At 37.2% G+C, this 14,019-nt stretch overlaps 1 protein-coding gene across 10 annotated transcripts in view; it reads right to left on the bottom strand.

Annotated features, from left to right (window-relative positions):
- RYR3 (ryanodine receptor 3) overlaps window positions 1-14,019 on the bottom strand; it is a 290,814-nt gene that overhangs the window by 131,177 nt on the left and 145,618 nt on the right. For all 10 annotated transcript variants that reach the window (XM_087875404.1, XM_087875417.1, XM_087875406.1 and 7 more), the window contains exons 34-40: window positions 12,869-13,095; window positions 10,672-11,473; window positions 9,606-9,806; window positions 8,629-8,731; window positions 7,710-7,847; window positions 2,771-3,044; window positions 1,778-1,892 (exon numbers count right to left, since the gene is read on the bottom strand). In XM_087875404.1, coding sequence (XP_087731530.1) covers window positions 1,778-1,892; window positions 2,771-3,044; window positions 7,710-7,847; window positions 8,629-8,731; window positions 9,606-9,806; window positions 10,672-11,473; window positions 12,869-13,095 — 1,860 coding nt within the window. The remainder of the gene's footprint in view (window positions 1-1,777; window positions 1,893-2,770; window positions 3,045-7,709; window positions 7,848-8,628; window positions 8,732-9,605; window positions 9,807-10,671; window positions 11,474-12,868; window positions 13,096-14,019) is intronic.

Below are 14,019 nucleotides of genomic sequence, written 5' to 3'. Positions count from 1 at the left end.
ATTTGTATAATTACATTGCAGAATTTGTGACATTCAGCCAATGATCTTAAACCTAAGTAATTAGCTTTGCAGTGGAACATAGTGTCATATGTTAGAAAAATATAGCAGAAATCTTGTGATTTTATTTCTACTTTCAGATTTGGTCATGGGAAAGTCATGTGAAATTATTTTCAAACTAAATGTTTGAAGAACAAAATATGTAATCCATTACTATCAAACTTCCTCCAATAATCACAAAAGCATAAAGAGGCAAGTATACTATATAACCGTGATGGCGAACCTATGGCACGCGTGCCACAGGTGGCACATGGAGCCATATTAGTGGGCACGCCAGCTCACCTCTGGGGTGCATGCGCGTGCCGGCCAGCTGATTTTCGGGCCTTCTGGGCCCACCAAAAGTAGGGAAACTGGCTGTTTCCTGCCTCTGGAGGGCCTGGGGTGGGTGGGGAAGGCCCGTTTTTCTTATCTTACCTGGCTCCAGATCCTCTCTGTGTATCTGGGAACGGCGAAAACAGCCTTTCCCACTCCCTTGGAGGCCCTACGGAGGCTCAAAGGGCCCATTTCCCCACTCCCGGTGGGACAGGAAGTGATGTTTTTTCCTGTCCCCAGCCTCCAGAGACTCCTAGAGAGGCTCCTAGAGACTCCTAGAGAGGCTCCTAGAGACTCCTAGAGAGGTTCTGGAGGCTGCGGACAGCAAAAAATGTCACTTCCTGTCCCACCGGGAGTTGGGAAATGGGCCTTTTCAGCCTCCGTAGGGCCTCCAAGGGAGTGGGAAAGGCTGTTTTCGCCGTTCCCAGATACACAGAGAGGATCTGGAACCAGGTAAGAAAGAAAAACGGGCCTACCAGGCCATCATGTGCCAGGAGCAGGGGGGGAGGGGGAGGTGGTTGCTCACACATGCGCGCAGGCACATGCGTGTGCAACCCTCCCCCGCCCCCCCTCTCCTGGCACGCGATGGCAAAAAGGTTAGCCATCACTGCTATATAAACTAAATTTTGACTGATTATAGATGCAATCTAATGATGAAATAAATTTAATTTTAAAATATTCTTTTATTAATTGTATATGGGATAAAACTGAACAAATTATAGATTACACTGTATACAAATAAGCAAACAGCCATTTGTAAGATAGAGCAAACTAAAACGCACATATTAATAAACAGCAACAGTTCTCACTCTAAATGGAATGAATTTTCTTTCTTCAGTGAAACTTTGTTTCATATGCTTCTATTTGAACTGAAAAGACTGTTACTGTTTTAAGACAACTGCCACTTACTATATGCTGAATATTGTATATGTTTATCATCTCTTTATTGTGAGTAGTTTTCTCCTATTTGTGTCAGAAATCAGTCGACAATTATTATGCTGTGGTCCCTTGGGTGATTGTTGGCTTACCTGTATAGATTGACATCCATTCAATTCATGCCACTTTGAATTCAATCAATAGGTTTTCTTTATTACATCATCATCCTCTTTTAATGACCCCATAATCCCTTACGGGATGGAGTCTGGGCAACTGAATGGAGCTGAGTGTTTACTGGCCGGATGCCCTTCCTGTCACCAATGCGGAGTTTTATTCAGCAGATATATTCTCAGTGTGCCCAGAAAGAAAAATATCTGCCTCTACCTAAGCTCAAACTCACAGCCTCCTGATTGTGAGGCGAGAGCTCCACCTCTAGACCACCGCACCACTCGTTTCACGTTATTACATGTGCATAGCATATTTATACTTACTTATAGTAAGCATAGAACACCACAAATATCAATGAAATTACCTGAGATTTGTCTCCTCCAAGCACATTTACCATTACTTCCATAACTGTCTCATGCATACCCAGGACCCTCATAAGATTAGGATGCTGATAAAATACTTTGTTGTTCATTATCTCTCTAAGTGACAAAAAAAATGAAAGGCAGCACCATTTTTAGTTCTGCAATTCAAAACATATTAGAAAAGAATATTACAAATATTTTTAGAATATTTGTAATATTCTACATATTAGAATGTAATTAGAATACAATCTAATTCTAAGGAGGTAACTGAGATTACAAATTTAGTGTCATAAAAAAGACAACTTTGCTGAGATCATGCTCAATAATAAGTGAGATAGATAAGTTCCTCTTCAATCTAAATCAGATTGTTAAAACAGAAAAAGAATTTAGGATTGAATCTTGAATTACATTAATTATGTGGTTTGGGTTTTGTTCTATTTGTTTTCTTCCCATTTTTAATTAGAATCAGGAGTCTCAGAAAGGGAGGGATTGAACTACTCTCTTATAAATTCTACTCACATGTAGATGTGAGTTTTAAAAGGAAATAAGGAAAAAGGAAATAAAGCACACACAATATTTGAGAAATGAAACAGGAGAATAGTTCTGACCTATTGTGAAATATAATACTGATAATGAATCTCGAGTCAATGTTGACTTTTAACAATCACATAGCAGGGACAATCTGTCCCCATCTTAATCCTTCAGGTTTTCATGGGACAGCATGCACTAACTTTAATACGAAAACAAGGAGGTTACTTGCCTATTATAACCTTAATAGGTTGTTATTTGATCAATAGTGATGGCTTGAAAAAAATCTTGCACCTTAAGCCCTGGAGGACCTTTGCCATGGAAAGTCCTGCACTAATGACTATCTGAACAGTCTTGTAACAAAACCAATCAGGTTGAAAAATGGGCATAGAGTACATCTTAACTAAGAATCAATAAAGCTGAATGTTCTAACTGTATTTTAAGGCATTAAAGAATTTATTTCTTACCCTAGGCCATTAATCATTAGCAATTCTTCTTCTTTTCCCATCCTGACACTGAGAAGTGAACGTATTTGCCCCAGTGCTGCTAATAAGTTGATTGTGTCTTGCACGGAGGCAGCACTTATAGTATAAGATTTCCTCAGTGCGTGCAGCAGCTCACCAATGCTATCATACTGCCTTCGAAGTAAGTTAAACATAATGCGAACTAATTCTGGATCTTGGATCTGATCTTCCTGTGCCCAGCGAACCATAGTTTGAGATATCAGCTCTTTCAGAGAAACTGCGATTGAAAAGAAAAGGAGCAAAAGAGAAAATACAAACTAATCTTGACATAAAAGCTTGTCAAAAGCTTGTTGCAATTAAGGAATCTGAAATTTTAATTAGCAATGATTACTTAAAGAGTTTAGGAGTCAGAATCTCATCTTGGGTGGGAACAGCTGGTAGTCACAGCCCTGCCAATTATGCAATGACCTTATGTAGATAAGTTGCAACACTTTCAGGCTAACAATGTGTATACATGTTGTTATCTGCCTTCTCTTATCCTTGAATTAGGGAAGAAGTCAATGATTACCCCTTTTGCAATAAAAGGAGCACAAGTGGCTGATATAGGAGATACTTCTATTCATGAAATGTGAATGCAATTCACACAATTCAAACAGACGCTTAAGGCACATACTCATATCCTCTGTGTTTCCTAATATCTGGCTTTTGATGGCAGTAAACCAAACTCCAAATTGCCAACATTTCCACTGGCTATCACTTCAGTATCATTTTATTCTCCCCCCCCACCCCCCAAATATGTGCCACTGAATTCATAGATTTATAGAACTGTATTGGAGAATGAAAAGTTAACATAAAAAGTGGAATTTTCACCTCCTTTAGGTCAAAGATATAGTCCCAAGATTTACTAAAACTCTACAGTTCTCTTAGTTCTTGCAACTAAGAATTGCAAGAAAGGTGGATCATGCAATCCTCATAGGTAAAACCCCCAAAAAGAGGTACATAGGCAAGAGCAAAATCTCTTTCTTCTATAATTTATGCTGCAAAATAAACTGTTGAGTGGAATTTAAGCCATTAATTGAGCCAGCTGTCCATTATACATGGAACTTCAGGAGTACACCACCACTAGTTTTCAAATATCTAAAGCATGAAGAAGCATTCATGGTGTGCAGTGCATATCAGACTACCTGACCCATATTATTTTGCACTTCCCATGGGAATCATCATTTAAAGATGAAGAAAATTTTGCATAGTAACATGATTATATGCACCATACAGATATCAATGAAGTAGAATTCTTAAAAGAGACAATAGATGAATTCTTAAGTCCAAGAAGTTCAAGGAGTGTTCAGAAACTTTATTTCCCATTTCACAAAATGAGACAAAACATTCCAGATATCTTTAAAACAATCAAAAATAACCATCCTCTATATTCTGGAACATCTGGGTGAGGATTAGTGAGCTAACAAGTCTCAAAATGAGTGGATAGCTATTACACACACACACAAAAAAAAAAGTTCCAAGGAATCTCTCCGGAAAAGGAGAGAATCTGAGATTATCCACTTAGGTTTCAGACAGCTTCTCCTCGTGTCTCCACCACAGGACACTCTTTGTCTGGGAAACAAAGTGAAGCCATCAAGCTCTCAGCTGTGATTAAGTCTTTTCAAAAATACTGGGTGTGTTAACCTCATTTTCTAATCACCTTCAGAAATTAAGTATTTAGGTACCTTAAGTTTAATAGAGATCTTCAAAATAACATGCAAAGCCACCTGGCAAGTTTACCTTCATTCTAGAATAAAAGAAAAAATAACTAGGAGCTGAAGAACTTAAAGAATTTGAAATAAATGGCAAAACCTAAATAAGATTTTAATTGATAAGTTATAAACTGATTAAGGGACCAGACAAATCTGGAATATTAGGAATTTTGCAATAAAATATATGGAAACAAAATTGTTTAGTCTATTTTAAGTCATAATAGAAATTTGAGAGGCTACACTGTCAGAAATTGGGCACTACAGGGGATTGAAGATTCCAAGCAGAGAAGGAAAAATGAAAAGAGAGAGAGAGAGGGAGAGGGAGGGAGGGAGGGAGGGAGGGAGGGAGGGAGGGAGAGAGAGGGGCTTGTCTTTTGGTTTTGATCAGCATTGAAAGAAAAGGATAGAGAATGGCATGATATATTAAATACTTCAGCAGATCTTTGAAGAATAGGGTCAGAATATAGCAGCCACAATGTCAGCAGTGATGCCTGCTTCTATTAATAAATAACTTTGCAAAAGTTGTTAAAGAAGAAATGACAGATTTGAAAGAGAATTCCTTGGAAGATCTTGTCTTTTACTACTGTTATTAAAATTTTCAGTGAAAATATTTTTTACAAAAAAATGGGATTGAAATTCATTAATTGCTAGGAATTATTTTTAGATGGAATTCCATACTTGCCGCAAAGATGGGAGGTTTCTTAAATGTCTTAAAGTGACTTATTGATTATTTTCAGACTGTTGCATAAAGGAAAGGAAATTCCCTTAATGAATTCTTCCTGTCTATGCAGTATGCTGCTGCAAGTCACTTAATTCATTTTTACTTCAACAGCATAAAGCTCTTGTACATAAGTAAACTATAAACTGATAAATTAATAAATTGATAAAGGACAATCTTTTATCTTGGTTTAGTAGACAAGACCAACATTTGGCAAAGATGCTTCAAAGGAGGAGTAGCCTTGGCCTTTCTGATGTGAACTGGGAAAGGACTATATCCTCCGACTATAACAGAGAAATTATAAGAAAAACCTGCAGAAATATAAAAATGTATTGGTCTAGTAAATTCTTCATTGATGCTGCTCAAACCACCTAATAGAAAGACTTGTTTTGTCCTGATACTAAAAATTACACCCTTGATTATGCCTGCCAACACTGGCAAAGCAGTGGGCTAGCTACTGTGACCAGAGTAGGTGGGAACGGGGGAGAATAAAAGCAAGAAATGATGGATATGGGAGTTTTACAAAGCTTAAGAGGGTTTTCTATCTGTATAGAGATCTTCTCTTGAAGTCCCTTTTCTAGCTGTTAGAACTGCCCGGAGGAAGGTTTATGAGTCTCAAGGGAATAAGATCGCTTGGAGCTATAAATGAACTAAAGAAAAGTTCAAATGTAGCTTTTCATTCTAACCAAATAACACTGAGCTTGGTTTCAAAACAAAATACTAAAAAAGATATACATTTAAGGGGAAAAGCTTCCATATCATAGCAGATCATATCTTTAAAAGAAACCACCAAAGGACTCCTGCAAAAAAAAAAAAAAAATGTTGAAGACCTAGCTTTAATTGCTTTTTCAGCAGGAAGTTTTGAAAGCTTATTATTGTAAAAGCATTAGGGTAGGAGCTCAAAGGAAAGTTGCAGTGCCTATCATCTTGTCCTGAATTTAATGATTCATTAGATTTGGTTAGAACACCAGTCTCTGCAGACAGACATGGACAATTAGAGTCGGAGATAGGCAGTGAGGTGGAAAGGCAGGTACTTTGAACTAATTTATGATCTCTTCAGGGGGTAAACTACTTTGATTAGACTATTTCATTCTTTTAATCCTGAGAGAGAGAGATGGATAGGACAGTGTTTCTGTGCAACTTTAAGATGAATGGGCTTCAATTCCCATGGTGGCTAAGGAATTCTGGCAGTTGAAGTCTACCCATCTTAAAGTTGCTGAGGTTGAGAAACAATGGTATATAGACATTCTCAAAAAAACAAGACAAATTTATTTTGAATACGCTGTTTCTTTTCTTTCTCAAAACTTTCTCTATCTAAAATGAGGCAATTTTAATCAACACCCTAAAGCTGAAGAATATCTATCTGTGAAATGTGATCAGAGAAGAAAATTACTACAAGCATAACAGGTGTTCACCAGGATTCTTTTGAATGGTCCGTTCAAAAAAGAAAAAAGAAGCAGTTATATTCTTAGAAGAAATCTATGTGAGATTATAACACTGTCCCTAGACCAAGAAAAAACATTTTTTCTTTCGCTATATAAAAAAGTTATACACATGCTTATCTTTCCTCTTCCTATTATCCAAAATGGGGATTAAGAAACTTTATTATCTCCTCTGCAAACAAGTGACTTAAACAGGGGTGGGCTGTTGGAGGTTCGCAGAGGTTCGGGAGAACCTCTAACTAAGATTCTGTGCAGTTCAGAGAACCCCCAAATCCCACTCTTGGCTGGCTCTGCCCATCCCGCCCCACCCCTCCCAGGAGTCCCCACATGGCCAGTTTTGGATGCAGGTAGGTGCAGAGCATGTGCAGAGGCTCGGGGAGGGCGAAAAACGGGCCTACTGGAAGTTCGGGAAGGGCCTCCGGGACCTGGAGAGTCCATTTTTACCCTTCCGGAGGCTCAAAGAAAGCTTCCAGAGTTTTCTCCGGAAGCTGGGGAGGGCAAAAAGCCCCTCCTGCCATGGTGCAGGAGGCCGACTAGGCCATGGCCACCATGGCCACACCCACCAAGCAACCAGGCAGAGAACCCCTTGCTAAAAGTTTTGAAGCCCATCTATGGTAAACATCCATGGTAAAATCTAAAATTAAACAAAAACATCACAAATAACATCAGTAAAATCATACCAACTAACTATATTCCTTCTCCAGTAAAAATCTTCCTTTCATAAGTAAATTGACAGAATTTACTTAGAATTATTCAGATCAACCTGAATCTAATATTAATTTAAGACTCTCATGAGTTTTGGACTTGTAATTCTGTACCTAAAATGGAAGCATGATATATTTAACCCATGACACTGTTCTAGAGTGGATAGCTGATTAATTCCTTAATTTAAATTCCAGATGGACTGGACTCTAGATCTCTCTTGCCTGTGAGATAGATAGCACTTCTTGTGCATGAGAAACTGCAAAGTTATAGTTCATCCAAAGCTGTCATTTAATTTAAAGAGTACTGCTATGAATTTAAATTCTTACTAGGATATTTTTCTTCTTCTTCTGTTGCCTCTCTCTTTTCTGTTTTTTGTATTCCTTTTACTTTATATATCAAAGAACATAGTTTTCCAGCCCACGAAATGTTTTCTTTCTCTTCTTTTTCTTCATCTAATGGAATACCTAGTGTGTAACAACAAGAAAAATAGTATGCTTGCAATATTCTAATAATTAAAGAACCATCTTTATGCATCTCATGCAGTAATTAAACAAGCACAATCTTTCAAGGAAGGGCTGCCAGTGAAAATAAAAAAGGACCAGGAAACTTTATTGCAAAGAACAGAATAAACATAATGAATGGGGTAGGTGAGGCAAATGGTTGAATGAGGATTTAATCATGCTGTACTGCGTAAATTCCTGAAGTTTACAGCCCAGACCAGGTCAATGGACATTAAATTATGTTAGGGAAGTTAATGAGTAACAGCAAGTGGTAGCATCCAACTGACCTTAATTAATCTTGAAAATGTTAAATAGATTGGATCTGATCAGTACGTTGATGGGAGATCACCAATGAGAATACCAACGGCTGAAAAAAAGCTTCCTATTGAATAGCAATAATAAACCATATCTATACTGCTACCAAAAAAACCTACATGGACATATCCACATAATAATAACAACCAGGAGTTAAGCACCATTTAAGAGATACTTCATTTTTTTCTGGGGAAAAGGAGAAATGTTGAAAACCAGCTCAGTGAGATCTACTGCTAGAAAAAAAATATGTGATTATTCAAATTAGTTATTTTTCTTTTTACATTGAAAATGTTATTTTTTATTTTGTCCATATTATGGTTCCCATAAAAATGCAATAACAAGGGAACATCTGTAAGTAGTAATCTTTCACAGGCAAAAAAATTCACAGGAACAATATGACTACTCAGCAAAATGAATGCCCGCTACCTACCACAATGAATTAGGAGCTTATCATGAAACTCATATAGCTCTTCCCGAATCTCCACTGGACAAGGACAATCTTCCCCCAACTGAAAATTCAGCAGCATATTAATCTGAAATTATAACATTAAAATTAGAACGAGGGATGTACTGTATTCAGATTTTCACTTTAATTTTTGTTTCAATCCATTACAAGATTTTTTTTAAAAAAAACTCATCAACATCTGAGACAGAGGCCACTAATAATTTTCCTGTTCCTTCCATTTTCTTTTTAACTCTGTCCTGGAACACACAGGATTATGTTTTTATTCTATTTCCTTCTATTTGGATCAGAGGTGGGCTTCAGCAGGTTCTGACCAGTTCTGGAGAACCCGTAGCGGAAATTTTGAGTAGTTCGGAGAACTGGTAGTAAAAATTCTGACTGGCCCCACCCCCATCTATTCTCTGCCTCCCAAGTCCCAGCTGTTCGGGAGGAAATGGGGATTTTGCAGTAACCTTCCCCTGGAGTGGGATGGGAATGAAGATTTTACAGTATCCTTCACCCTGCCACGCCCACCAAGCCACGCCCACAGAACTGTAGTAAAAAAATTTGAAACCCACCACTGATTTGAATGCCCAACATTAGAAATACTAGAAAGTTTATACAGCGTTCTTGTAATTCTGGATATAGTGTTCTCTAACAATATACAATGTGTAAGATTCAGCAATAGTTTTCTCGATTCCTAAATTAATCCCCCCTTTATAATTCTCAGAAATTCTATTGAAAACTAAAAAAAAAGTTTGAAAGTTAAAAAGAACAGCTTTCTTTATTCTAATTTGATACTATTACCAAATTGTAAAGAAATATTGCAAGAGATCTCCTTCTGGGCAATTTTTTATGGTGGAGAGAGTTTTGTAATAGATGCTACATTTTAAGATTATTGAAGGTCTTGCCCTTTTCTCTCTTTCTATACTTCCTGCTAGAACAGATGAAGGATCTTCATCTACCTGCTCTTGAGGAGGAGAGCGAAATTCCTTTGTCTTCCTGGCAGTCAGCGCGGCAGACATATTCAAGGCTTGCATTAGTTCATTATACCTATATTTCTGATTATACTGTAACTTTAAGACAAAGGTATCTGCGAACGACACAATAGCTTCCACTCGGTGTTTCAGCTCACAGTCACAGAAGTAATTGAGCAGCTCACACATCTAATATGAAAAAATAAATGAATTACACTGGTGAAATTATATATATATATATGTATATGTGTCATGCAGTTCTAAATGGGAGGGCAATACAATTTCGTGGGGATTGAAAAAGGAAACTCGATTCAATCCAAGCTGTCCTTTCACTAGTGTAAGGAGTTTTCCAGATGAAATAAACATTGTTATATTTCATTCAACAGCATTACTGAATCTATAAATCTACATTTTTCTAGGATTTACTAATCTGAAAATCTGGGCATGGCCCTCTCCTCCCAGATATAATCCACTGAACAAACAAGTGATGAGTACAGTGACTGACAGCTTGATAGCCACATCTGGACCAATACTACTCTAATCCAAATTGTCCTAACTTTCTTTCTTGTTAGCTTTAAAAAAAAACATTTTTCTGCAATAAAATGGTGCATTCACAAGTAAAGATTTTAGGATCCGGATAATACAGCAGATCCAATATCTGTAGTATTTATAATAGTTTAACTTCCGCTTCAGCCTACCTATTGTAACCACACAAATGCTTGTATGTCTTTGCACACATATTTGCAAAGTCTAGTGATAGCTATTTCTATTTAACCCAATCTCTCATTTGTTTATTAATACACATGTATGAATTACACAAGACTGGAGAAGAATCAGTATAAATGTTTCTACATCACCATGTTTTCCAGTTCTTTATACTACTAAATGTCATAAATATGTATTTGTTTCATTTATCAAGGATCCATAAAAATTTCTGGCATAGTAAGAAAACCAGGTCGTATATTAGGACTACCGAAAAATTGAGAACACAGTGGGATACTGAATATGATGTTTCAGTAACATAATACAATTGCAGTGATATTAAGGTTATTACCTGAAGTTTAACCGACTCTGGCAATCTTGTTTGCAGCAACCCCTTTATTGGGGTCTTAGTTTCCTTAATGGCCTTTTCACCAGCCTCTACTGCTTTTTCTTCTATTTGGGTGACATCCTCTTTCTCTGCTTGCTCCATTACTTCTTCTTTGCTCTCACCAAATACACATGGATCAATTAGAAGCAAAATCTGTTTAACATCATGATCATGAAAAACTCCCATTCTAAGCAAAGTTCCTATAAGTTTCAGAACAGGAACAAACTGGAATTCAACTTTCCCTCCAACAGGGTCTCGTATATGTGCTCCACTGCAGTAGACTGCTTCTGTCAACATGCTTATGGTCTTTGTCTTAAGAATCTCTAGTGGTATTTCTGGACTAGGCTTTTGATGATCCTCATTGGACAAAATGAAACAAGGGGTAGAGAATTTAAATTTTGGGTTCAAGCATGTGCTAAGTCCAACTCCAGGCAAGCCATGTTTCTTTGATCCATCTGGAAATAATCGGATTTTCCTGGTTTCATCTGTAACAGGAGTGATAAATTCATTGTTCATCATGAGTTTTGCTTCCTTGGAATATTCTAAATGAATGCTAATCAACAAGTCATAGAATCCAGACCTTAAAAGTCCAGGCAAATACCGATTATCTATTGTGTAAAATATCTGGGAAACATCCACATGGCTGCAAAGAGCATGAGCTACTCTATTATTACCCAGAGCACAAACAGAACTATATAGCTTTAAAGTATGATAGTGGAACCTCATCAAATCTTCTTGTTCACATAATTCCAAAATGTCAATACACCTGAAATGATACAAAAACAAAACAAACAAAAATCAGTTCTACAGCGTGTTTCCTTTTATTAAGTATACATTGTTAGATACTTTGAGAGAAAAATTTAAGGCTGAACTCTATGAGCCCTGTGCAGTGGTTAAACTGCTGTGTTGCAGGCAAACTCTGCCCACAGCCTGGAGCTCAATCCTGATGGGCCCAGATTATTAAGGGCAATACACTGACTCTTATATGACTCTTATATTATTAAGGGCAATACGCTGACTCTAACTGCTTATAGAGTACTGTAAAACACTATGAAGCTGTATATAAGTCTAAGTGCTATTGCTATTACTATCATTGATGCCTTGATGCAGTCAATATTATTATTTCATCAGTAACAACTGATGAAATAAGAGTTCATGCCACTTCTAATTCTTTTAAATTATAAGTAACAGAAACTTATATTTTCAAAGAATATAATATCATTTGGATTTCTAATCAAGCAGTGCTTTCGATTCTAAATTTTGAAAGAAGTTGGTAAGTACTGCATATCTGACATTGTAGTTGTGGGGTTTTTTCTTTTGTTTGTTTTCAGTGTATTCATTTCATCAAAATGATTGTCTATGTAGTTAAAAGCAATAGTGAGTTAGCATCTCAAACAATAGTTAAGGCATCTGCTTCATAGTAATAGCAATATCATAGCAATAGCATTTAGGCTTATATACCCCACCCCATAGTGATTTACAGGACCTGAAATTCTATATCTTTCCCTCCAGCTTTAATTGGTCATAAAAAATGAACTAATTTCTGGATCAAGGGTTCAGTGAAATTTTCAAACAAATGTGTGTATTTTTAGAGGGCTTTTTTTTTTTTGTTTAGATTTATTATAAGCTTAATGGAAAGACACAAAATACTGCAAGAATTGTGATTGAAAAACCTTTGGTATAAGTTGAATATAATGAATTGGGTGTTCATATAAATTTTGTAGATAAATAACAAAAAAAAAAACAAATAAAAGGAAATAAATCTAGCAGACTTGATGAGTCAATTTGTGAATTGACTATTAAAACGTATGTGTGAAAAAGTTTTAGGAATAGTAGTTGCAGTAATAGTGATAGACCATCAGCTCAACATGTACAAACATTTTTATGCAACAGTATGACAGCAAGGTTGTCCCACTTTTCTGTTGAAATTGAGAGAAGGATGAGGATTAGCAGACTGAAATTAAAATGAGATGCAGGATGAAAATTAGAATAAATTCCTGATGATGAGATCTGCTTAGAATTCCTCTTTATTGAAAGTTTTCAAATAAAAAACAAATGGTAAGCTCTGGAAATGGTTTAGAGAATACCTGAACTGAACAGTAGGACTTGTTGCCTTATAACGTCCATCTCGGACGTTATATATATTTTTAAATATATATACCTGTTTTCTTCTGGAATATGAAGGGCCATCATTTGCAATGGTTCCAGGCATTGTACTAGCCATCCATGGCGGTCACTGACACGATCAGTCTCTACTTTCAGGAAACTGTTTGGCATTCTGCTCCAGACAACTGGTGTGAGTGTTTGAACATCCAACCGAGGAGGACACTGAGGAATGGGATTTCTCTCTTCACTTTTAAAGATTGCAGCTGATAAAGGCATGGTGTTCTAGAAAATCATACATGGAAATTGTTTTTTTTTTAATTGAACCTTTAGAATAATACTCTGTATGCATAATGTATTATATGTGTGTGTCAAATGAATGTAGAGAATCAGTTCCATTCATTTTATTCTCAGAAAGAAGAAATTTATCTATACTGTTCCTTTTTCTTCATCCTTATTTGCCAATACTCTTAAGCAGATATGAAAGGAATGAAACAATGGTTCACATACATTTAAAAGGCACCATAATGGTACAAAGCTTAGCAAAGTCAACTTGGGTTAATGTAGCAATTTAATATGAAACGTCATATAATGTAGATGGAGTTTACCCCATAGATCAGTGATGGCTAACCTTTTCGGCATTAAGTGCCAAAACTGGAGCATGCACGTGCGCACCAGAGCACCAGAATCTGGAAGAGAACAGCTGGCTGGTGCACATGTGCACAATGGAACCGGGAAAAGCAGCTGGTGACGGTGCATGTGCCCACAGAGACGGCTCTGCGTGCCATCTCTGGCACGCATGCCATAGGTTCACCATCACGGCCACAGATCTATGGAAAGCTATCTTGTCAAATAGCACCAAACTGCCATAGTGGCGCAGTGGTTAGAAAGCAGTATTGTGGGTTAATTCTGCCGATTGCCAGCAGTTTGATTCTCATCCTTACGAGGTCAGTAAAATAAGGACCCAGATTGTTGGGGGCAATATGCTGACTCTGAAACTGCTTAGAGAGGGTTGTAAAGCACTGTGAAGTGGTATATAAATCTAACTGCTATTCAGTGGTGGACTGCTACCGATTCGCCCAATTGGGCAAACTGGTAGCGGCGGTAGCAGGAGGTTCCACCCACCCGCCCGGATGTCTCTGCACATGCAAGCAAACTGGTAGCAAACGAAATTGAAACCCACTACTGCTGCTATTGCTATACTGTCCT

The sequence above is a fragment of the Pantherophis guttatus genome, chromosome 1 (genome assembly GCF_059756535.1).
Source record: "Pantherophis guttatus breed Tessera chromosome 1, ASM5975653v1, whole genome shotgun sequence".
Taxonomy (NCBI): Eukaryota; Metazoa; Chordata; class Lepidosauria; order Squamata; family Colubridae; genus Pantherophis; species Pantherophis guttatus.
The sequence above is the reverse complement of the archived record's forward strand: the minus strand, read 5'-3'. Positions and strand labels throughout refer to the sequence as shown.